The 22,703-nt window shown below is 50.6% G+C and overlaps 1 protein-coding gene across 1 annotated transcript in view; it reads left to right on the top strand.

Moving 5' to 3' along the window:
• ASTN2 (astrotactin 2) overlaps window positions 1-22,703 on the top strand; it is a 261,684-nt gene that overhangs the window by 32,031 nt on the left and 206,950 nt on the right. Inside the window, exon 2 of the mRNA XM_003642274.6 lies at window positions 6,060-6,247. Coding sequence (XP_003642322.5) covers window positions 6,060-6,247 — 188 coding nt within the window. The remainder of the gene's footprint in view (window positions 1-6,059; window positions 6,248-22,703) is intronic.

Genomic DNA, 22,703 nt, shown 5'->3' with positions numbered 1-22,703 from the left:
CGATGTTGGCCAACTGGACGAGGAAGCTGCCCCCAGCATCTCTCCATCCCTGCTATTCTGGCACTGGTTTAGTAGGCACGGTGGCGAGGAGTTGGCAGTTGGACTTGTTGATGTTAGTGGTCTTTTCCAACCTTAATGATTCCATGATTCTCTTCTGGGCTCAGCATTCCCCATCCAAGCAGCAGTGCCCTGCTGTGCTCAGCCACGTGCCAGCCATCTCCATAGGGCTGGTTTAACACATAGCAACACCATCTGCCTGCATGCAGTTGGCTTCCACGGCTGGTCAATGGGAGTCTCTGCTGACAAATAAAAATGGAATTGAATGGAAGGGAATTGAAAGTCAAAAGGGCCCTGTAATAATTTTAGACCGCCTGAGGCTCCGCGCTGAAGCCCTGGCATTATAAATAAGGGTAATGGACTAGGGACTGAATTGCAATCAAAGCAGCTGTAAGAACAGGGAACATACACGGAGCATCCTTAAGGTGCATGGAGGCTGATTGTGATCTGCACGCAGTGAAGGCAGATCAATACCTGCTTGTGGCTTCCGTCAGCCTCTGAAGCCTTTGGTTAGAGGGGATGTGGGGGCTGTGGAGCCACGAGGAGGTGTTTGGGGTGCACAGTGGGAAGAGCTGGCTCTGTCCTCATCGCTTGTCCCATCTCATCTCCTGGTCCTCAGCTCTGTCTGCATAGTGATGTAGCCCGCTGGCCTCCTGCTGTGCCTCACCATAATTGCATCTGCCCAGAATATGTACTTTTAAGAAAGAAAAGCACAGTGCACACATGAATGTTTATGAATTAGTTTGGTGGGAGAGTGAGAAGAATCCCAATGTTCTGGTTGGGTTCACTATGCCTGGTGTCAACTGGAAGAGATCCACTGGTGGTATAGTGGGACAGCGAGTGCAACGCCAGGCTATGACACATGCGTGTGCCACATGTGTGTTGCACAGCTCTGGCCTGAAGGTGAAATGTGTTGGAGAGCCCTTTGCTCATGTGTGCTTCTGCTGCACCCATGAGTTTGGAGCATGAGAGCTTTACTGGTAAGTGGGTGTACATCTTGAAGAACACAAGCTGGGTGCAGACCTTCAGCATTTCAGAAACTGGGGGTGTTCTGGTCATGAGAGACCAGCTGGGGGATCCTTGGTGGTGGCTCAGCTGACTGTCAGCTGTTTGTCAGCTATCTATCAGCTGTCCATCAGAGCTGCCTGTGAGCTATCTGTCTACCATGCCTATGCAATCTTTGAGGTACCCACCTCCCAGAACATACATGAACCCAGCTTCTCATTCTTCTCCTTCTAGACAGCCCCAAAACAGCAAAACCCACTTCCATGCACACCTTGCCTTGTGCTGGGCTCTGGCCATTTGGTCCATCCAGCATCGGGCAGAGCAGAGGAGATGCTGAACTCGAACCCTTACAGTGCTGAGGCTGTTCCCTGTGGACCACCTGAGGACCGAGGCTCCCTGCTGCCCTCCTGCATCCACAGCAGCTCCCAGTCCCAGCCCTGGGGACGTGCTGTGCCAGAGACACCCGTGGAGTTCCCTGCAGGTGCAGAGCATCTCATGCTTTGAAAAGAGATGATCAGAGGGATCTTGTCAACCTTCTTAAACTTCTGAGCTTCTCTATTCCCTTTTTTTACGATGTGCAGCTGTGTTTGTGTGTTGCCCTGGGGAGTACTGCGAGGGGAGCAGGTTTAGAAGGAAAGGAACATGTTAACATTGAGCAGAGGGAAAGGGGAAGAAATAATGAAGTCAGCTAATGATCGAGGAGGAAAAAAACCACCACATTGCCAACAAAAGACCCAAACCCGAAGAAGTGTTAGGGCCTGTTTGACTGCAGAATTGTCCCCTGGGGAGCAGGGGGAAGCCCCATTACTGGAGTCATTTTGGAGCAAGTCTGCTATAATCTGCTCTGCAGGGAGCAATCGTGTGCCGGCAAGGGCGCTGGGGAGATCTCTGTTTATGACTTTGTGCATAATTTTGGTTCATTAGCATAAGTGGTAGTAGCTAGCACTGGAGAATCTATAAACCAGCACTTGGACAGTGGTTGGTGGCTTTGAAGAGCATGAGCTGGGGAAAGCCCGTGGCTGAAGGCAGGAGTGGTGCTGAGCATTAGGGTGAGGGATCTGGGGACCCTCTGCTTCTGTGGGTGCACCCAACAGGTCTGGGGATGGGGAGGGCTGTGGGCTGGGCCTGGGGCACAGAGCAGGGGTGAAGGGCTCTGAGCAAAGAGGGTTATTTTAATGACGACCTTCAAGGATGAACCAAAACGTCGGCAATCGTGGTGGATTAGCAGAGAACAAGCCAATTAAATACAGAACACGCTTTGTGAAACTTGGTGGCAGATAAGGAAGGGCTGCAACCTCCCGAATAACCGATGAACGCTGAAGCATTGCATAAGGGCTGGCGGGGGGAGCTGCTGAATATTTCAAGCCTGGCAGCCTGCCTTGGAGAAGGCAGGGGTGAAAAGGCTATCAGCACTCTTCGTGCCATCAGCCAGACAGCGCGGGAGGAGGAGGAGGAGGAGGAGGGAGAGGCAGAGCGCCCGGCAGCCGGGAGGCACGAAGTAACAATTCTCCAACTTTAATATCTGCTGTTTCATTTTATATTCATCATGTCAGCATAATCTGCTTTTATGGGAATCGTCTTGGTTCCCAACCAAGTGCGTTTAGGCCTTCTTGCTTTTAGGTTTGATTGTAATAAGAGCTGAAGACTTCAAAATGTTTGTGCGTGAGGGTTGTAGAAACGGTGGAGGGAAAATGGCATTACCAAATTGATCGGAAGGAGCCCTGCTGGGGTCCCACATCCCTCCGTGACCTGTCCTGGATGGGTCACTGTCCCATTGCCGTGAGCAGTTTGGGTTCTGAGCAGCGGGAGGTTTTTGTTTGGAAGGTTTGATTTCCAAGGAAAACATGAAGCTGCAGCCTTATGGGACCCAGAGGAAGGGCAGAGAAGGAGAAAGTGCTCTGTGTGCTTTTTCTTAAATTCAGAGCATCGTTAGCAGATGCCATCCATCCTCTGGGGGCAGTCAGCATCATTGCCAGAACGGGCATGGCTGAATCTGTGGGTCAGCCTGACCATTTTCTCCTTGTTTCACCCACAGAGCTGTGGCCATTGCTTTGGGGGCGGCTTGAACACTGAATAGCTTGAGTTCTTGAATAGCTACAGACTACAAGTGCTTTTCCATTGCTGCCCATTTCGAACCCTCGCTATATCTCATTCTATTTTAGTGCAGGAATGCCCTTAATTTGTTCCAAAAGTATTTTAAAGCTCTGATAACAGGCAATCTTGCTGCAGACTATTGCATTCCTGCTGATGGACGGCATATCGCTGCTGTAACTACCGTGTAGATAGCGGAGTGACAATGCGTGTCCGGCGAAACACAGGCAGTATAATATTCGTGTCAAGTGCTCGAGGCCAAGAAACTTCCTTGCATTTGGATATTGAAGGGTTCAGCAGCTAAAAGGGCTCGAGAACATTTTTCTTGCTTTTTTTCTTTCTCTTCCCGAGCAGCAGATCTGCTGGAAGGCTCCTGGTGTCCTGGTGGTGCTGGGGGTGGTGATGGCCAGGCTTTGTGCATCGTGGGGTTCAGGGCTGGGGAGCATTCAGATATATATAAATGTATGGTAAATGGCACCCGGCGTTCGTCAGGAATTGCCTCGCTGCTGGGTTTTGCTTAACGTTGCGAAATGAATGTTAAATTGAAGTTTCTACTTTTGGAAGAGACCTTTTGAACATGAAACAGGCTTATCTCCAGTCTAGGCTAAAATCCAAAAAATTGCCTGGATCTCAGAACTCCCCAGAAATGTTCTCTGTGATCCGTTTAAACACCCCATGCAAAAAACGTGTATGGAAAGGGAAGAATTTTGGAGGGTTCTGGCTGCTCCTGGGGCTTTTTTCATGCTGTCCTGGCGTGGTGCACCACTGGGAGTGGTGGTGGTTGGGTCCTGGCCGCGCCACATCAGGTCCCTGCTGTGATCCAAGCAATGCTATGTCTGATTCTGAGCCCATTTGGGAAGCTGCAGAGATGTGTGGGAAGTGTGCATGCCCAGCGAGCAGTAGTGCAGATTGCCCCGTCCCATGGGTGGCTGTACCTCTGAGCAGAGTTAGGAGGGCTTTAAATAAGCAGGGTCCTCCCTTGTGATGCTTCTATGCTGTTCCCTGCTTGTCTCTGTAGGAGGGGCTGTGCTATCTGTCCCAAAGCTGAGTCAGTGCGTCTGCTCCTCGATGTGACCTTCGTTGCAGTTTTAATTAGACATGTAGATGCTTTTCAGTGCTGAACTTTGAAGTATTGGTATGAAGACAACTGTGGTTAAACAGCCCTGATATTGCCTTTATTTTGCTCTTACTTTTACCACCATAAGAGGCTCTCTGCTCTCATCTCTTTGCAGGTGAGATGGCCGTGTTCCTTTCCTTACTGTGCAGTCTCACACCAGCTCCTGTCCTGAAGTGTGAGCCGCAGACCTGACTTGATTCGCAGGGCAAAGGCTGTGAGCAGCTCCTCTTGGTTCTGCTTTGCTCCAGCAAACATCTATTTATATTAAAGGAGAGAAGGGATTATTAGGAGACATCTCATTGCAATGACAGAGATATGACAGTGAGTTCATGCATCCCCTCCAAAGTGTGAGCGTGGGCTCTTTATGGATCCCATGCATGGTCAGGAGCTGTTTAGTTTTTTTCCTTTGAGTGCTCAGATGTGTGCAGAAATTGGGGATAACGACCAGTGCTGTGCTTGGGAGGCAGCGCTAATGAGCACAGCCCTCGATGAGGTTCAGCTGGTAGCATTGTGCCTGCAGTGTCATTAGCGAGGTGCTGAATAAGGGGCTGGCAGCAGCAGGGTAACCTTGTCCCTGCCCCAGCCCCACTGAAGCCCCACAGCAGCAGTGGGGTGTTGCCATCCCACAGCAGCCCCATGGAGCCATCTCGGGGTACAGTGGGGACTTCTCTGCTTTAATCTATGGTTCAAAGCTTGGAGTCTGCTGCTGAACAATGTGCTGGTTTCAGGGTTGGGAAGAAGCATTCCTGAAATATAGACTTTTGTTGTTGGGTCAGGAGGGGTTGGCACGTGGGTCTGGAGAAGTGGAAGCGCCTGGTCTTGTGGCCTGTGGGGCTACCAGTGATCCAGCACCTTAAAGGACCTTGACCAAAGGGTGTTGGGAGCTCTCAGGATGCCCTCAGCTGGGTTCACTTCATTGTTCCCACTCCAAGCTGGAGCTGGCGGTGCTTTTGCCCAGTGGCTTTCAGGAATATAGAATGCAGAATGTCTTGGCTGCTCCCTCCATTAGAACCACAGAATCATTAAGGTTGGAAAATACCTCTAAGATCACCAACTCCAACCCCATCCCATCCCCACCGTGCCCACTGACCATGTCCCTTGGTGCCACATCTCTACTCTTCCTGAAAACATCATTCTGAAGCATGTCATGACCCATTGAATCGGCTGTGAGGTGGCTCTCCCCAACAGAAGGGAATTGGGTTTGGGTTCCCCGTGATGTGACTGCTTGCTGATACCCCACGTCTGGTGACTCAGAGGACTGCCACTGGGAACCTGACATCCTTCCAATTGCTTGTATTGCAAATGGAACAACAAACGCAAAAAGAGAGGTGGTGGAAAGAGAAATATTGTGGCTTATTTAGCAGTAGTATTTTTTTTTTCAGTTTTGGTTTGGCTGCCAAACTGACAAATCGGTTCTTTGCAGAGATCTCTTAAAAACTTGATAGGCAGCTGTGGAGCTGTCAGAGCTCCTGTTCTGCTGCTGCCTGGCCAAGCCAGGGGCTGCAGCTGCAGATTGGAGCTGCTGGGAGTGCTGAGTGCAGAACTGCGCTTGCTTTCGGTTGCATGGTGCCCAAATTGTCCCAGCCCCTCATTTGTCAGGTATGGTGCCGTGGTGGTGTTGGGTGAGGATGCTGCTGTGCTGGGGTGTATTGGGATGCTGTCATCCTGGCTCCCAGTCCCGAGATGGGAGATGGGTTGGATGTTAGGAGGAAATTCTTTATGCAGAGGGTGGTGAAGCCCTGATGTTGTGGAGCAAACTGACACTCGGTTGTGTGTTTTGTCTCTGCAGAGATGTCGGGGACGGTGGCGGACATCTCGTTGGTGCACTGGAAGCAGCAGTGGTTGGAAAACGGCACCCTGTACTTCCATGTCTCCATGAGCAGCGCCGAGCAGCTCTCCCGGGCTACCCCCCCCAGCCTCCAGGAGCCTTCTGAGATCGTGGAGGAACAGATGCACATTCTTCATATCTCCGTCATGGTGAGTGGGAGAGCATGGGGACAGCGGTGGTAAAGGACAGGCTGGAGAGTCCGACGTGCATGTCTTTGTCCCTTGGCTGTGTCCTCTTGTCCCTCCAGGGAGGGAGAGGTGTATATGAAAGGGCCAGGAGACAAAGTGGGGCTGGTCTTGTATGAGAATGAAAGTGGGGCAGTGGGAATGTGGGAGTCCTTGAGCCTCTGCTGGCACCTGTTGGGGTGTTGGTGGAGATCTATTTGGCCTTAATGGTACATGCAAAGGCAATACTGTGGGTTGATCTCTGTCTTTTTTTGGAGCTTTGGTAAGCTGAATTTCATGTCTTGAGAAGCTGTGGTCTACAGCACGATCCTCCTGTTTCAGAGGATCAGTCTGATGAGTGAAAATGTAATTTCAGTGCTTTGAACATTTCTTATCTTAGATGCTGGTTGTCACTAGCATACTGTGTATGTGTTCTGTGCCTTTTAAGGTGCTTAATTCAGTAACTTTTGAGATGGTGGTCTAGAAGTTAGGCTTCGAGATCCCCAGAGCACTGTGTACCTGCATGTTGCTTGCACAAAGGAAGTATTTTATAGGACTGGGAATCCTACTGCAGCACCCCTCTGCATGAGGTGCATCTGTTCGTGTTTTACAGCCTGTGTGCCATTTCCATGCCGTCTGTTTTTTCATTTTGGAAGGCAGAGCAGAGGTAGCTTCATGATGACTTTTTTTTTTTTTTTTTTTTTTCTGCTTGAACAAGCAGCTATTTGGCTTCTACAACCTAAATCTGGTGCTTTTTTTTTCTGCGTGTCTCAACCCTTGTCAGCGAGGCTTTAGATTGGGCACTGAGTGCAAGTGAACGCAGAAAGAGGCTTTGCGTTAAGGCTGTTGGGCGAGGGAAGGCGCAGTGTGGTAGCAGGATGGCAGACAGGGCAGGAGCTGGGCATTGCTGTTCAGTGGGTTCGGCAGGGAATGCTTCTTACATCCTGCTACGGGTGTCAGTGTGATGGAATACTGGGGAGGGAAACAGTAGAGATGGGATACTTAGAAAATAAGCCTGAAAAAAACCGGCAGAGAGAGAGCAAAGAATAAAGACAGCAAACCACAAATTGGGGTGTGAAAAGCTTGAGCCCTGGTTGGCACGTGGGATTGCTTGGCTACAGTGGGCATGCATGCCTCGGGACACCCTGTGCTGAGATTGGCTAGAGGAGTCTTTGCCATGCAGCGCTGAAACCAATGGCGTGGGAACATCCATGGCTTTGGGGAAACAGCTTCTAGATGAGCAAGGTGAGGACAGGAGAGAAACCAACGTTCCCCATGCACAGCAGCTGTAGTTCTGCTTTCTTTCCAAGTCCTGGTGCTCCCAGCAGCGTGAGCTGAGCCAGGGACCTGCAGAGCTCCCTGTGCCAGGACTGCCCACCAGCAGGAAGCTTTCTCCATCTCTTGGAAGATTCATTAACTTCTTTGAGTGAACCCAAGCCAAGGTTGGAGTTTCTAGCAGAAGACAAATGCCTTTTGTGGGTTTCTCTCAAAACCACATGGATTTGTGTAGCTAAAGTAGAACTGCTCGGAAGTCTTTGTTTCTTGGATTAAATGCCATCCATGTCCCTGAGCTTTGGGCTGCTTTCCCATACTATTACCTTCCATCCCGACCCCAAGTCATTGCATCCTGCAGAGCTCATGCTGCTGTGTGCCATTGGAGTGCCCAGCTCCTGCCCTCCCATGTCCCTTCACTTGACATGGCCATGTCATCATTCCTCTGCATCCTGCCTCATGTCCCAGGGGCAGTTGTGACCCTCCCTGCACCTCTGCTCAAGCTCAAGGACATCTGTAACAGCACAATAATACTTTTTTTTTCTTCTTTTTTTCTCACCATTTTGTCTTAATCTTTCCCCAATGAAACATAACACATTAATTACTGCAGTTACAGGGAATTCAGTCACCATTACTGTCTGCCACCCCTTTCCTCTTGGCTTCAGCAAGTAAGATTTGTCTCCCAGATGAAAAGGGAGGAAAGGAAATATGTATATAAATATATTTATGTAAATACTAGATTTTATTTACTCTTTATTTTTTGTGCAGCGCCAAGTAGGAAGGAATCAATATTTTTGTCATTACGTCTGTTGTGTTTTTTTCCCATAATCTTAGCTGTTATTTGGGTTTAATTGTGTTGTTTCCTCTTGTGTGGAAGTAAATCTTATCTGTTTTGGATTAAAATTCAATGAAGGTCACAGCAGCTCGAAAACTTACCAGGCTGCAGCAATTAATGTTCATTTGGCTTTGATAAATTGGAATGTTCCCCACAATAGGACTGGAGTGGATTTCAGAAGCAATAATTCTTCCATTAACTCAATGATTCCCTGCATGATAGAGCGTCTTGTCACTGCTCTGTTTGTCGTCTGTCACTTTGAGGATCTGGGCATATGCCTGATATGATTTATCATGATTATTGGGGCCGCTTGTGTCAAAACATTTTAAACCACTAATTATTCCAGCCTTGTAAATTGCTGAATTTAGCAGAACATAAGATATATTTTTCTCCACCATATTGTGCCTGTTCAGTTATTGTTGAGCATCACTGTGGGCTCAGGCCCAGAGCCACATTTTCTAGTACTTGCTGCAGCTGTGTGTGCAATTGCAGGATGCAGAGCTGTGGGCATTGGTAGGATGGGCACATCTCACCTTGCATTGAACCACCTGAATGGCTGAGCTCTTTGGCAGCTATGTGTTGCCCTGTGCTGTGCCCCTAAGATGGGGATGCAGGGCTGGTGCCCGTGGGATGTGATAGGTGTGGACGGCAACATCTCACCTTCTCTGGATGGTAACACACAAAAGCCTCATTTCATCTTGTACCACCTCCCTGCAAGGGACTGTTGGAGTGCCTGGAGTAAAGGTGACTAGATATCATCAAACTGATTTTTATTTTGTAACTTCCTATTTTCTGCTGGCAGCAGACAGTTAGCTGCTGGTTTCTTGGTCTCCCAGCAGATTTTTCAGCTCTTATTTAGACAAGTTTCCTTTTTTCTTCTTGATCTTACACATCCCGATGTGTCCCTAATGATCAGCTGCTTGTGATGTGCTCTGTCAGCTTCTGAGATGGGTATAAAGTGTGCTCTTAAACGCTTCCCTCTGATTGAGCATCCTGCTCTGAAGTGGAGCCGAGTGGATGCCTTCCTCCCATCGCCAGGGTCAGCACTACAGGTTCAGAAACACTGCAGCTGGAGGGGTTTTAGGAACTGCTGCCTCCTTCCTGAAGCTGCTTCTCTGCCATCATCCATCCATCCTTAAAGTCTTTTTTCCCCCTTTTCCTGTCAATAATGTCATGGCTCTGCCTCTCTGCCCTGCCTGTGTTTCCTTGAAGAGCCCCATTTCCATTGGGCTTCCAGCTTTGGGTTGGTTGCACAAAGCATTGGGAGTTGGAGCTGAGTGCAGCAGTAGGATGCTGCTGGAGCCTTTCTGACTCTTTGCAGTGTGCCTTGTTGATGACAGCCAGCTCATTTGGAGAAGAATGGTGTAACATGAGTAATGAGGTAGTGAAGGAGGCACAACATCTGTATCATCATTTCTGCGCCAGGAGGTCAACCAGATTCATAAAACATGCACTTCCAGCTTGTGATATGTTTAGGAATTAATTAGGGTAGGGGAAAAAAAAATTGCTGCAGCAGCAGATTTCCTTATCTGAAAGTTATTAAGCAGCTAAATTGATCTCCAATGAGCTGTTTGGGTTTTTTTTTTTTATTTTTTATTTTTATTTTTAATAAAAAGAGGAACAGGATTGGATGTATATCTGTATGAGAATTGTGTCCCCACCCTCCTGCCCTGTCGGGTCGGGACAGCCAACCCTATGGTGTGCTGAGCTCTGATGGTCCCGGTAGGAGCTGCCCCAGGCCGAGCCCAGCGCGGTGTCCCCACGGCAGCGGTCCCTGTCCATGGTCCTGAGCCCTGCCCTGAGCTGTCTGAGGGCGCTGGTGGGGCCATGGCTGTGTCTGCTGCCCACGGACCAACTCTTTCTGGGCTGGGAGAGACAGCCTCTGCCTTTCCTTGTCTTTTCCCCTCTGCTCCACCAAAGATGGGATAAGATGGGAATCAGGTGTAATTAACGATGTGCTTTTGTATTTAGGGAATTCGTTTTGGGGGGATTTGTCTTTCAAGCGTTGCTTTTGTGACAAAGGCACCTGTTAGGTTAATAATTTTTCACTCATTCCTCTTTTCTACCTTAGATACTGGGAATACGTTATTTTATAACTCTCCGTCTAGCAGATCCCCCTGTGTTAAAATATGTAACTGGAGTGCTTGATTTGCATCACTGATAAAGTAAGGATGAATAAACACTCTTAGTTCATCTAAGCTGAGCAGCGAACCAACTTTCTGATGTCATCCCTAGGGCAATCCAAGTCGATATTAGGGGAAAAGCAGCCATAGAAGAGGCTGCTCTTTGCAGATGGCATTGAATGCGTGGGATGCATCTGCTGCCGTAGAAATTTTCCATCTTCAGCGTGCTGAAAAAGGAGAATAGTTGGGGAAAAGCATGAGCTCGTGTTAGATAGGTGGTTGGTATAGACAGAGGGTGCTTGAGCTTGGAGGGAGATGCTGAAGTGAGGAAATGAAGGAAAAGCATAGGGATTTGGGGAGAAGTGTGGCGAGAGTAGGGTTAGTGCATGGCTCAGAACATGGGCAAAAGGGAAGGCACTGTGTGCATCTACCCTCACCCTGTCTGTGTGCACCTCCATGCTGCTGAAACATCAGGTGTGTGTTCTTAGTGGGGTGTCCTGGGCTGTGCTCGGAGTTCGCAGATCGTAGAACCACAGAGTGTTTTGGGTTGGAAGGGACCTTGAAGACCATTGAACCCTACCCCCTACTGTGCACTGACTGCCCCCCAGCCGCTCAGGCTGCTCCTGACCCCATCCTTGGCCTGGGACACCTGCAGGGATGGGACACCCACAGCTCTCTGGGCAGCCAGGCATGGGAAAGGAAGGTGCATCCCTCCCCCATATGGGCTTGCTATGCCTTCTCTTGCCTTTTCCTTAAACTCGGTGTAATTTGCAGCTTTGCCTTCCCTCACTAGTTGTCCTTGTTTGAATATATGTGCAGTGCTGCTTAGAAATGCTTCTATCAGGTAAATGCTATCAGCATCGGGAGCCAGCTCATGTGGAGGTGAGCTGTGACAAACTTGATGTAGGACTGCTTTGAGATGTTTGGGAGAGATTTTTGTACGAAAGACGGAGTGTTCTGTTGGCAAATCTCGTGGCCTGGAATAAGTCTTAATGACAGGATGAAATGCAATATCTTATTTGTCCCAAGAAATATGATGTTTGCTTTCATTTGGAGCTTCTTTTTTTTCCCATTTAAAAATAAATTGGACTTAGTTTCACACGGCAGCATTGCAAAGTGAAAAGGCAGAGTGCTTTGTGCTCAGGAAAGCGTCAGAGTGAAATGTTTCTCCTCTTCAGCACTTTCCATATCCTCCCCACAACACTTTCGTTTCAGCTGATGTGAAACTGTCTGAGCAGATAAACCATTTGTAGAACATCTTGCCAGGCTCTTTTTTTGAGTAACTGCAGCTAAACCATGGGTGAAAAATATTTGATGAACGGCCGTCAGCACCTGCAGTACTCAGGAAGCCAGGACTGGCTGGAAATAAACCCAAACCTGAGCCTGGGTTCCACTGGGAAGGGATGCTCCAAAACGTGCTGATGTGAAGCAGAGGAAGAAGCTCATACATGGCTGATTTTTCTGATTGTTGCAGGGCTGCTAATATAGCTGAGAACTTCTTTGAGGGGAAAAAATATGTGCGTGCATGTCTGGATCTGCTGCAGGAAATTGGGCACAATTCCCACTGGTGTAATTGGGAGCAGCATGGGCCATGCGTGGTTATTTTTACCTGTCCTGCTCCCGCTCCGCCTCCCCCTCATTCCCCGAGACCGCAGGACCTGGCTCTTTTTTAGCCTTCACAAGGTCTCTGTGGTGTGCAGCAAAGAAAATAAACTAATGGTGCTTATTCTAAAAATCCAATTACCTAAAACCGCAGGAAAATAATGATTTCTAAGGGAACAGCATGGGCTGGGTGCGGGTGCTGGTTCAGCTGCAGAAGAGAAAGCTCTGGGGAGAGCTGAGAGAGTGGTCTGTCGGTATCTAAAGGGGCTGTAAGAGGGAAGAGGACTCACTCTTTAGTAGGGGCTGTTGTGATAGGACAAGGGGACATGATTTCAGACTAAAAGAGGAGAGACTTAGGTTGGATATAAGGAAAAAGCTTTTTATGGTAAGGGCAGTGAGGCACTGGCACAGGCTGCCCGGAGAGGTGATGCTGCTCCTTCCCTGCAGACACCCAAGCTCAGGCTGTTGGAGCTCTGAGCACTCATGGAGCTGTGGGTGTCCCTTTTCAGTGCAGGCAGTGGCACCAGATGGCCTTTAAGGGTCCCTTCCAACTCAAAGCATTCAATGATTTTGTGACTACCCCAAGCCCGGCTTTCCTTGTTGCATCAGACTTGGGGGACTTGGGGTGAAACCATCATGCTGATGGCAGCAATTGCAGAGGGAGCTACTGGGGAGCATGGAGTAGCTGATGAGGTGAAATGCTGCTCATTCTGCAAACACTGGGGAGTTCTGGGAGAATGGTTGAGCTCCAGAGAAAGCAGGGAGCACTGTGGTGGGGTACAGGCGTATCAGAGCTGGGTGTACTTTGGGACATGTGGTTGTGTGGATGCTGTCTCCTGTGCCATTTTAGAACCCTGCTCGTTGAGACCTGGGGTGCTGCATGGTGGTTTTGGGGGGTCTCTTGAGTTGATGGAGAGGCTGTGCTGCCAGTCAGTCACCTGTGGTGTGGGGTTGGGAAAGACAAGACTTGCTTACAGATTGCAAACAAAGGGCACGGTAGCTGCAAGGCTTACAAAAACAAACAGAAATGAGGTGAAAGCTGCACATACATCGACCTACAGCTCGAATTAGTGCCAGAGGCTCATGTGGCTTCACAGTATCAAGTAAACGAGCTGCAAGGTGCCTCTCAGCTTCGTGGCTGAGGTCTGGTTATGGAGGTGTGGGGTTACCCCTACCACAGGGAAGTGCTTGGGTTGGGGGTGCTCCACCAGGGACCTGGAATGGGTTTGGGTGCAGTGCAGACCCTCAGAGATGCTCGCCCCATCGCCTCGTGCTGGCCACGTTTCCCTCAGCAAAACAAGCCGTGTGCTTTGTTGCTTTGCTTTTTCCCTTTTTAAAAGGCCACTTTTCAATCCTTTGTGCTCTCCCTCCTTGGCATGCAGGGCCTTGAAGGGGAGGGAGCCCTCAGCCAAACTCTCCATCACATGTCCCTTGTTTTGCTGTGTTATTTTTTCCCCACTGCTGCCCTTGCCAATGAAAGGACATTGTAGAGCTGCTGAGACTGGCAGGGGCTGGGATGCTGCCTGCCAATAGCCTCAGTGTCTGAAAGGACTTAGGAAATATGAGCTCTAAATTAGTTCCCAAATTTTCCTCTTTTTCTCTGCTAAAAGAGCCCTATAGGGCCTCCCCAGCACCCCCTGCATGAGGGGCTTTACCCAGAGAACATGGGGACACCAAGGGGACCCTCGGATCACTCCATGTGAGGAGGGGGCAAAGGTTGGGCATCTGCCCTGGCTGCGCCCCCCCCCCCCCCCCCCCTTCACAGCTTTACAACACTCCCTTGGCAAATGCCTTCAGGTCCTCAGCTGCGATGCTGAGAGAGTGGGAGGGGAAGTGCGTGGCTGCCCAGAGGCAGTTGAGAGCTGTGGGGTGGCCAGAGCTTCCTTGGGGTTGTGGGATGCCCTGAACTTCCTGTAGCCATGGGGTGCCTCAACCTCCATAGGGCTGTGGGGTGCTCACAGCTTCCTGGGGCCCCAAACCATCCCTGAAAGGGCACTATGCTTTGGGACTATGGCTTTGCTGTAGGGAGGGAGGAGAGCCTGCAGCCCTGAGCGCCAGCAGGGCACACGGAGGCAGCAGGAGCTCTGCATGGCAGCCTCGGGCACCAGCATTCTACCTACTTTCTGTACCTTAGGAAACAGCAAAGGAAAATTCCACTTAGAGGCACCTACTGTCATCTTTCTCAGGGCTCAGGCTCCTGCTCTCTCCCCTCTCTGTGCCTTGCAGCCAGCTCTGAAGCAGAAGCAATGCTCTCTGCCAACCTACTGATTAGCCTTTCCGCTAATGACCCACGAACAGTGTCCAAAATAAATGAGCCCAACCTGCTCATCTTATTAGCCAAATGATTGTGAAGAAGGAGGAAATATCTGCAAAAAATTGCTTAGGCAGCTGGAATTTGAAGTGTGATGGAGTCAGTGCTTGAAGCATGGAGAGGGGTGGGTGAGTTGTGCATCTCCAGAGCTGCTCCTCTCTTGGAGGGTGAACCCTGTGTTTTTGGGGTGTTCTTGTTCCCTCACTGGACCCCTGGGGCCCTGGTGCTGCTGAGCTCATGCTGGGTTGGTGCAACCTTCACCGTTTTGGGTTTGTAAGGTGGATGTCTCAGGGCTGGGGCTGTTTTCTTCAGCCTTCCTATAGCTGTGTTGCTTCCCTGTAGCTGTAACATAAGCCCTTATTGGGATGGAAGCTCGGGGAGGTGCAAGCATGCAGCCTGGTGTTCCCCTCAGCCAGATGTTATTTGCTTTGCAGGTGGGGGATTGTAGCATGGTGCAACTTATTACATGTTCAGCTCATTCCCAAAGCTGAGAAGCTTTGCAGTTATGTTTTTCTGACTGCAGCAGTGTTTTCCTGTATTTTTGGGTTCCCTTCTGCTTTGCAAAGTTCTGGGGCTGTGGTTTCCCCTCCTGGCATGAGCAGCCACTTGCATGGTTTTGCTGCAGCAAGCTGAAGGCCTGACCTGCTCTTCAGCTAAGGAGATCTGAGAGAGGGAATCTGGAAACATGGGAAAATCCTTTCCCATCCCTTCCACTTTGGCACAGTCCTTTGTATCGGGCAGCAGTTCCAGGTCTGGGTCAGGATTGCAGCTCATGCAAAAACCAATAACGTGTCACCTTTAGGAGCACTTTATATGTCCTTCAGCACTCTGGGCTGCCATGCAGACCTCTGCACAGGGCAGACTGGATGGGATGGATCATCATGCTACCATGCCCGGGCTGAGGTGCTGGCGGCCATCCCTTCCCTTGCTGCCCATTCCCAGTGGTGCACAAGGAGGCGTGTGCAGCTGGGGAAAGCACTAGTGGCTTCTTAACCCTGTGCAGTGGTATGGGCTGGGAGATGGCATTTGTCTGAGCACAGAAATCAAAATGCATCCTACAGCATCATGTGGGGCTCCGGCTGGAGCTGCTGTAAATGACCAACCATCTGCCAGCTGTAAATAGGGAGTGTGGGAGCACAAAGGCTTTGCAACATCATGTCCTGATGATGGTGATGGGGAAGGGCTCTTGGGTCTGAAAGCATTACCCAGTCAGCCCCAGGACTGGCCCTGCAGCCTCAAATGTCCTTGTTGCCTTGTCCCCTCTCCAAGCAGGAGACCTGGCTGAGGATGCTGAGGTCTTCCTGCTCCGTCCAGCACCCAGCATGCCCACCATATGCTCCCTGACATCAGCACTGCGGCTTGTCCTGTGGGCTCCTTCCGTTGTACATAGGCTTAAATTGTGTCTTGGGCTTCTTTCTTCCTTTCCTAACTGGTAAGGGAATTGCTCACTGTATAGTTTTGTTCTGAGGAGTTTCAGGTTGAAATGATTATCTGTGCTGGAGAACATCCTGACAGTGCAAAAACCTCCAGACAGGCAGTGGATAACCCATGGCTGGTTGTGCTCATCAATGCCTCTCTCTGCACTGACCCATCCTGCAGAGCTGTCTCTGCTCCCCTCACTTTGGCACCTGGTGCACATGGAGCTTCACCCCCAAAAAGGTTCAGTGCCAGCTTACAGGTGACACCTTGAAGTCACTTCTGTAAACAAGTTTATCAGGTTGGTGCTGACGTGGTTTTGCTAGTTTTGGACTGAAGGGTTGTTTTGGAGAGTGGAAATTGTGTTCTCAGTGCTCCAACCTCACATCCATGCATAACCCATCGATGGCACCAATATCCATTGAAATGCTCCAGTGAGCGATGGATCTCCGTAGGGCTTTGCTGGATGAGGATTCCTTTCCCATAGCATCTCAGCAGTGGAATGGATATGGAGACATCATTATATCCATCCCTCTGCCCTGAGCGGGATTAATAAACCCCTGTCACCAGTGATGGATGTTCCCCTATCCTGTTCTGCACTGCTGCCCGGGCCCTGCGGGTGGATGGAGGTTTGGGGTTGGGCTGCAGCTGACCTGGGAGGACCGCATGGATGGTGACAAACAGCACCGCCTCCCAGCATGCTGACTGCAGCTCGAGCTCATTCCTATTTTAGGGGAATTTTACACTGTTTGGACAGATTTAAATAAGCAGGTGGCTGGAAGTGATTGATTGAGATCCTTTCCCTATAAAATGCTTTGCTCCGGGGGTTTAGCAGCCCCGGTGCTCCCTGCAGTGCCATGTGCTTGTCCTTGTCCCATGGAATGGGCTGGGCGCAGCTGGCTGCTGCAGGATGTGCTCCTCCTTTGCTTGAGTGTGAAAGCCCCTGTGCAGCCCAGCCCTGCTCTGTGTGGCCACTATCAGGGTGTAGCTTCACCTGCTGCTGCTCCTGGGACAGGCTTTCCTCTCCTTGTGCCGCCGGGGCTATTACAGTAAATTGCCAGATGCAATTGCTTGGCCATCTCATAGATTTGTATCTCAAGTGTCCTTTGGAAAGGGAGCCCTCAGGTGATGCTGGGAATGTTAAAACGATAAATCCACTTGTTCCCATTGCCCTTCTGCAGAACAGTGTTAGCTATTGTACCGGTGTGTGGGCAGCTCTGTGCCTTCTGCAGGGCAGGAGCAGAGAGCAGCTGGGCCTTGTTCTTGTCTGCTCCCTCAGCTGCACCCCATAGCACTGTGCTCAGACCCCTCACAGCTCTGCTGCCCGTCCCTGGACACACTGCAGGGCCTCACTGCCTTCCTTGTGATGAGGGACCCAGCACCAAACACAGCACTCGAGGTGCAGCCAGATGTGACAAAATAGGGGTTAACTCCCCCAGCAGTATGGAAGACCTCGAAATATTTAGAGCAGATAGAAAAAGAGACGCTTCAGCGTGCCCTGGGTTGGCACCATAGCATCCCATCCTGCTTCACCCACTGCCACGTGCCACCGATGGCCGAATGGGCACTGCCCTCATTCACAGGTGCTGCAATTACACCGGTGACATCACGTCAAAACTGGCCAGCAGCAGCAATATGCACACGGGGCTGGGAGGGGGTATGAGCCTGTTATTATCCATTTACCCAGATATCCCAGCTAATCAGCTTTCAGATGGGGAGAATTAATTGCTTTCATTCAGAGCGCCAGGCAGGTTTAATTGAAATGAATCCTTTCCTGTTTTCAAATGGCCACTTCCTCAGAGGTCGCATTTGTGGAGCTCTGCCTGGCTGCCTGCTTGCATCAGGACTGGGCAACGCAGCCCCCACATTGTCTCCTTCTCCCCAGGAGTGCAGGGCAGTGTGCGCCATGGAGTTGGGCATGGAGCTCAGCGTGTGCCCGCTGCTCCAGGAGAGGTGAGGGATGGATATGAGGTGGTTTTGCTGTGCTGTCCCCAAATTCGGGGCACAGTGGGGACAAAGCTGCAGCAGCATGGTACTGTGCTGACAGCACAAGGCAGGCAGGGACAGAGCTGTCACTGTGTCCCCGAGCCACGCTGCTGCTTCTCCTCCTCCCCACTCTGCTGCTGTCTCTGCCCAGGCAGCGCTGGGCAGGCTGAAGCCCAGCTTCCCTTAATTAAAGGTCTGTCTCCTCATCGCAAGGACGTGCCTGTAATTAGAGCTGGATGCAAAGACTTCTCCGCTCCGCGTGGGTACACAAGTGACAGCTTGCCCTGGTGAGCATCCCCTTGGATGGCACCAGCAGGGACACAGCTGGGACAGGTGTCTCTGAGCTGCCCCCCCTGGTCCCTTCCTCCAAGCAGTGCTGCGGAACAAGTTTGCTTGCTGTGGGCTCAGAAATAGTAACAGGTTTGCAGATGATGGCGCTCTAAATCCAAACCTGTTGAGCAAATCACTGCTCAGCGCACAGCCTGTTTGCAAATGCAAGCATCTCAGTGCCTGCCCAGCTCCTGGAGCATCCCATAGGGGGAAGAGGCGTGTAGGAACAGGGGAAAGGTGTGGGCAGGAGCTGTGATTTCTGCCTTGTCCTTTGCTGGGTTGCAGAGCACAGTCGGGTGCTGTGGGTGCTGTGTGTGGGCTGTGTGTCCGTGCTGCAGTGCCTGAGCCCCCAGCAAAGCAGCGGCGGCGCTCGGAGCGGAGCGGTGCTTCGATCTGCCTCTGTTCAGAAAGATGCTCGTTATGCTGAAATATTTGCACTTAAAGAAAACTGCCTGACCATATTTACACAATAGGCTGGATTGTTCCCAAAGCACCTGCCAGCTGTTGGCTCAGTCATAAACCTTTAACAAACCCCACGGGCAGCGAAGGGAGCTCGTTCTTTCCTTCCCTACACACACAAAAGCATCTTCCCATCAGCTCTCAGCTCTGTGAGTTTTGAAATGCCCGTAAATAAACTGCAGAATCCCTCACAATCCTCCCATGTGTCATTGCATGGGGAAAAGTGGCAGCGTGCCCCAATGCAGTGCACGTGGAGGCAGCGGGGACCGAAGGCACAGCGCTGGGCCACCAAGTGCAGAGTGCAGCCCAGCTCCCCTTCCCCATCACTGATGGATCTCAGGATATAGACAGCAGTGATCCTAAGAGGTCCTCCACTGTAACCCTGCTCTATGATGCTGAATCTTTCCCCCTTCTTTGCCACCTACTGTGGACAAGCGTACGGGAGCTGGCAGCCCCACGGAGCTGGCTGGCTAATTGAGCAGAAGAGCTGTTGTAACGTGCCACTCACAGGCACTTGGAAGCTGGAGGCACAATGTGAGTTGTGTTAATGTTCCCTCATCCGGAGATGTGCATCTCTTATTAGATTAATTTTTTTAATATATGCAGAATATACAGTGGGAATGGTATTAATTCGCACTAATGGTTGTGAGATCCAGCGAGAATTAACCACGTTTTTTTTTGTAAATGAGTGGGAAGTGGATAAACACAATTATTACAAAAACAAAAAAGGGGCTGTTTGCAGCAGTGGTACATGGTACTCATTTATCTGACAAGTGTTCTTTACTTTTAATTATATTCCATCGCTTGCTAGCAAATGCTCTGCTGGTAGATGTTGTAATAACTGAGTCGTGCGAGGGTTCACTGCAGGGCAGGGGGTTTGGTTGGAGGGGTGGCAGTGTGGGTGGTAGGAGCTGTGAGCAGTGGGGATGCTGGGGTTTGGGTGGCCGTGCAGGGGGGTTGGAAGCAGCCAGGGTTTGCTGCATGGTTCCTAAAGGATGGGAGAGCTTGCCTACATCCCTCCTTCTCTGTCGCACCACTCCAGGCCATTTGCTGTGCCTGATGCCAAGCGCTGCTTGGTGCGTTGGGGTGAGGGCTCGTTTCTCTTTTCTGAAGCTCAAGGAAGGAAGGTTTAGATTAGATGTCAGGGGGAAGTTCTCCACAGAGAGAGTGGTGAGGTGCTGGAACAGCTGCCCAGAGAGGCTGTGGTGCTCCATCCCTGGAGGTGTTCAAGACCAGGTTGGATGGGGCCCTGGGCAGAGTGGTTGAGCGCCAGATCTGGAGGTTGGTGGCCCTTCAATGGCAGGGGGGTTGGGACTTGATGATCCTTGGAGTCTCTTCAAACTCGAGCCATTCTATGATTCTCCATCAGGTGCCACAACGCTGTGTGTTTTTTTCAGGAGTAGAAGGCACGTGCTTGGGCAGAAGCTGTGGGAGCAGCAGTTGAAGCTTGGGTGCAATGAAGTTATAGAATTGCAGAATGGCTTGGGTTGGAATCATAGAGTAATGGGATCGCAGAATCATTAAGGTTGGAAATGACCTCTAAGATCCTCAAGTTCAATCCCAAGCCGCCCCACCATGCCCACTGACCACGTCCCTCAGTGCCACATCCCCATGGTTCCGGAACACTTCTAGGGATGGTGACCCCATCACTCCCTGGGCAGCTGTGCCACTGCATTATCACTCTGTCAGAGAAGAAATGTTTCCTAATATCCAACCTGAACCTTAAAGCCCATCCAATCCATACCCCTGCTGACTGCCAGAACAGGCCAGCTGAAGAGCAGGAAGCAGCGTGCCCTGACTGGCCCATTATCCAGGTGCTCAGGGACAGGATTTAGCGGAGGCTTGTTAGTTAGGGTAGTATGGTTTGGTCATGGTTGGACTCAATGATCTTTAAGGTTTTTTCCAACCTGAGTGATTCTATGATTCTCTGCCAGGGGTTGGGATGTGCCATGTGGTCACCCAGCAGCCCAGGGCACAAAATGCTGGAAGAACCCCACTGGTCGTCCACATAGCGCAGTACCAGCACTGGATGGAGTGGCCCCTCCTTTAAAAGCTTTCCCGTTGATCCTTAGCTCAAGTGGCTTTTTCCCCTTCGCTTTATCATCTGGCTAAAAAGCAATTCACTGAGCAGGTCTCAGTGAGCTGAGCAGGAGGAGCACGTGAGCATCGCTCAGCAGGGGAAGGGATGGGGCTGGGGAGCTCCGAGCCTTTGTGTTTCTCAGCGATTTGCTCAGTCTGCCTGCGTTGGGGAAACGCACGACCTAATGCATTTTAAAATCTTCCCTCTCCGAGGGCAGGCCCTGGGTTAACAGGTCAGCCCAGCGAGGTGAGCCGTTTAGAGCGCATTAAAACCACAATTTATGCAATCTGCACTCAAGTGTTAGGAAGAGCCGGCAATCAGGTGCTTAATAAAATCACCTACAGCCCTCCTCTTTCAGCTCGCTGGAAATAAATGCCTTTTTTACATGATCAAAATGGATTAGGAGTCATTTGGAATTGTTAGCCAGGCGTGGGGCACGCAGGCGTGCGGTGGCATTGGGGCAGTGCTGGGGAGAGCATTCCAGCTGCCAGCACTGGAACGTCCCCCGTGTGCCTGAGCTGATTGGCAGCTCCACTCCTTCTTTTTGTTTCTGTTCCCGAATGGAACTGCAAAACAAAATTCAGTGTGGTTTGAAAAAAGGAAAAAAAAAAAAAAAAAGTAAAATTATATGGAAATGTGACTTTTTTCTGACTCTTTCTTTTAATGTGGAAGAGTCAGAGATTTTAAAGTTATGGTTCCCACAGCAACTGTAACTCTCATCTCTTGTACCTCTGTGATGCTTTGCAGGACTGTGTGTGCTATTAGATTTATGCCCGATGTGCTTATGTACAGCATAGCAAGCAGCGTGCAAAGATGCATGGGCTGGCAGAGCGAGGCTGTGGGAACACCAGGGCCAGATCCTGCACTGAGCTGTGCCGTGGAAACACAGTCACTGGGTTGGAAAAGACCTCTGAGATCATTCAGTCCAACTGTCCATCTACCACCAGTACTGCCCATGCACACTGACCACACCTCTGGGGGCAGTGAGCCCACCACTCCCTGGGCAGGCTGTACCAGTGCATCACCACTCCTTCTGAGAAGAAATGTCTCCTAATATCCAACGTGAACCTCCCCTGGCACCAGTGGGACGGGGCGTTTCTGATCCCAGGCTGTGCTCCATGCAAGTGAGTGTGGGGGGACTGGGGGCTCTGTGGGACCGTGAGCTGCTGCCTGATGGAATGATGTTCACAGGGTTTCCATCCCACAGTTTACCATCACTTTGAGTTAAATTAATTAGAATTCTGTTAGTTCAAATTACAGCTCGGCAAAGACCTGATGCAAATGTTTGCTGCACCTGCTCCTTGAAGCTGCTTTATTACAGCCTTGGGCCAGGAGAGGTTTGGGCATCCAGGTGTGAGGTTGGTCCGTGCTGCAGCATCCTCCCCGCTTTGGTGCATCTGCATTGAGCTGGAATGGGGTGAAATGTCTGGAACAGAGATGAGGTGCTGGAGGGCTGCATAACTCATGACAAAACATAAGGAGGACAAAATGAGGAGGTCACAGAGTCATAGCATGGCTTGGGTTGGAAGGGATAATCAGGTTCCAACCGCCCTGGCACAGACAGGGCCACCAACCTCCAGATCTGGTACTAGAGTGGGCTGCCCAGGGTCCCATCCAGCCTGGTCTTTAATGCCTCCAGGGATGGACTGAAGGACCAGAAGGGGCTGTGGGGTCTTCTTGGACCTCAGGGTTTCTCTGACACCTTTTATTTCTCACTGGAGTAAAGCGTAACTTTTCTGAAAGCATCCAGCCTTGGTATTAAAACATAATAAAAATAAAAACTGACAGTGATGGATAATCCACTGCAACCCATGGTAAATTGTTGTAGTGTTTAATTACCTGTATTGCCAGAAGGGGAAGAAAGGAACAACTACAGTGTGGAGAGCTCTGAAGGACTGCATGGCCATCACTTGGCTCCCAGCACAGCCCCTGTGTGGGGTTGGTTTGGGGCAGTGGCCAGAGGGACTGTCACTGTTGAAGGGGTGCTCAGCACTGTGGGAAGGTCCACGGGAGCTCACTGCCCTTCA

The sequence above is a fragment of the Gallus gallus genome, chromosome 17, assembly GCF_016699485.2.
Source record: "Gallus gallus isolate bGalGal1 chromosome 17, bGalGal1.mat.broiler.GRCg7b, whole genome shotgun sequence".
NCBI classification, from domain to species: Eukaryota; Metazoa; Chordata; class Aves; order Galliformes; family Phasianidae; genus Gallus; species Gallus gallus.
Note: the sequence above shows the minus strand (reverse complement) of the source record. Positions and strands in the feature narration are given on the sequence as shown.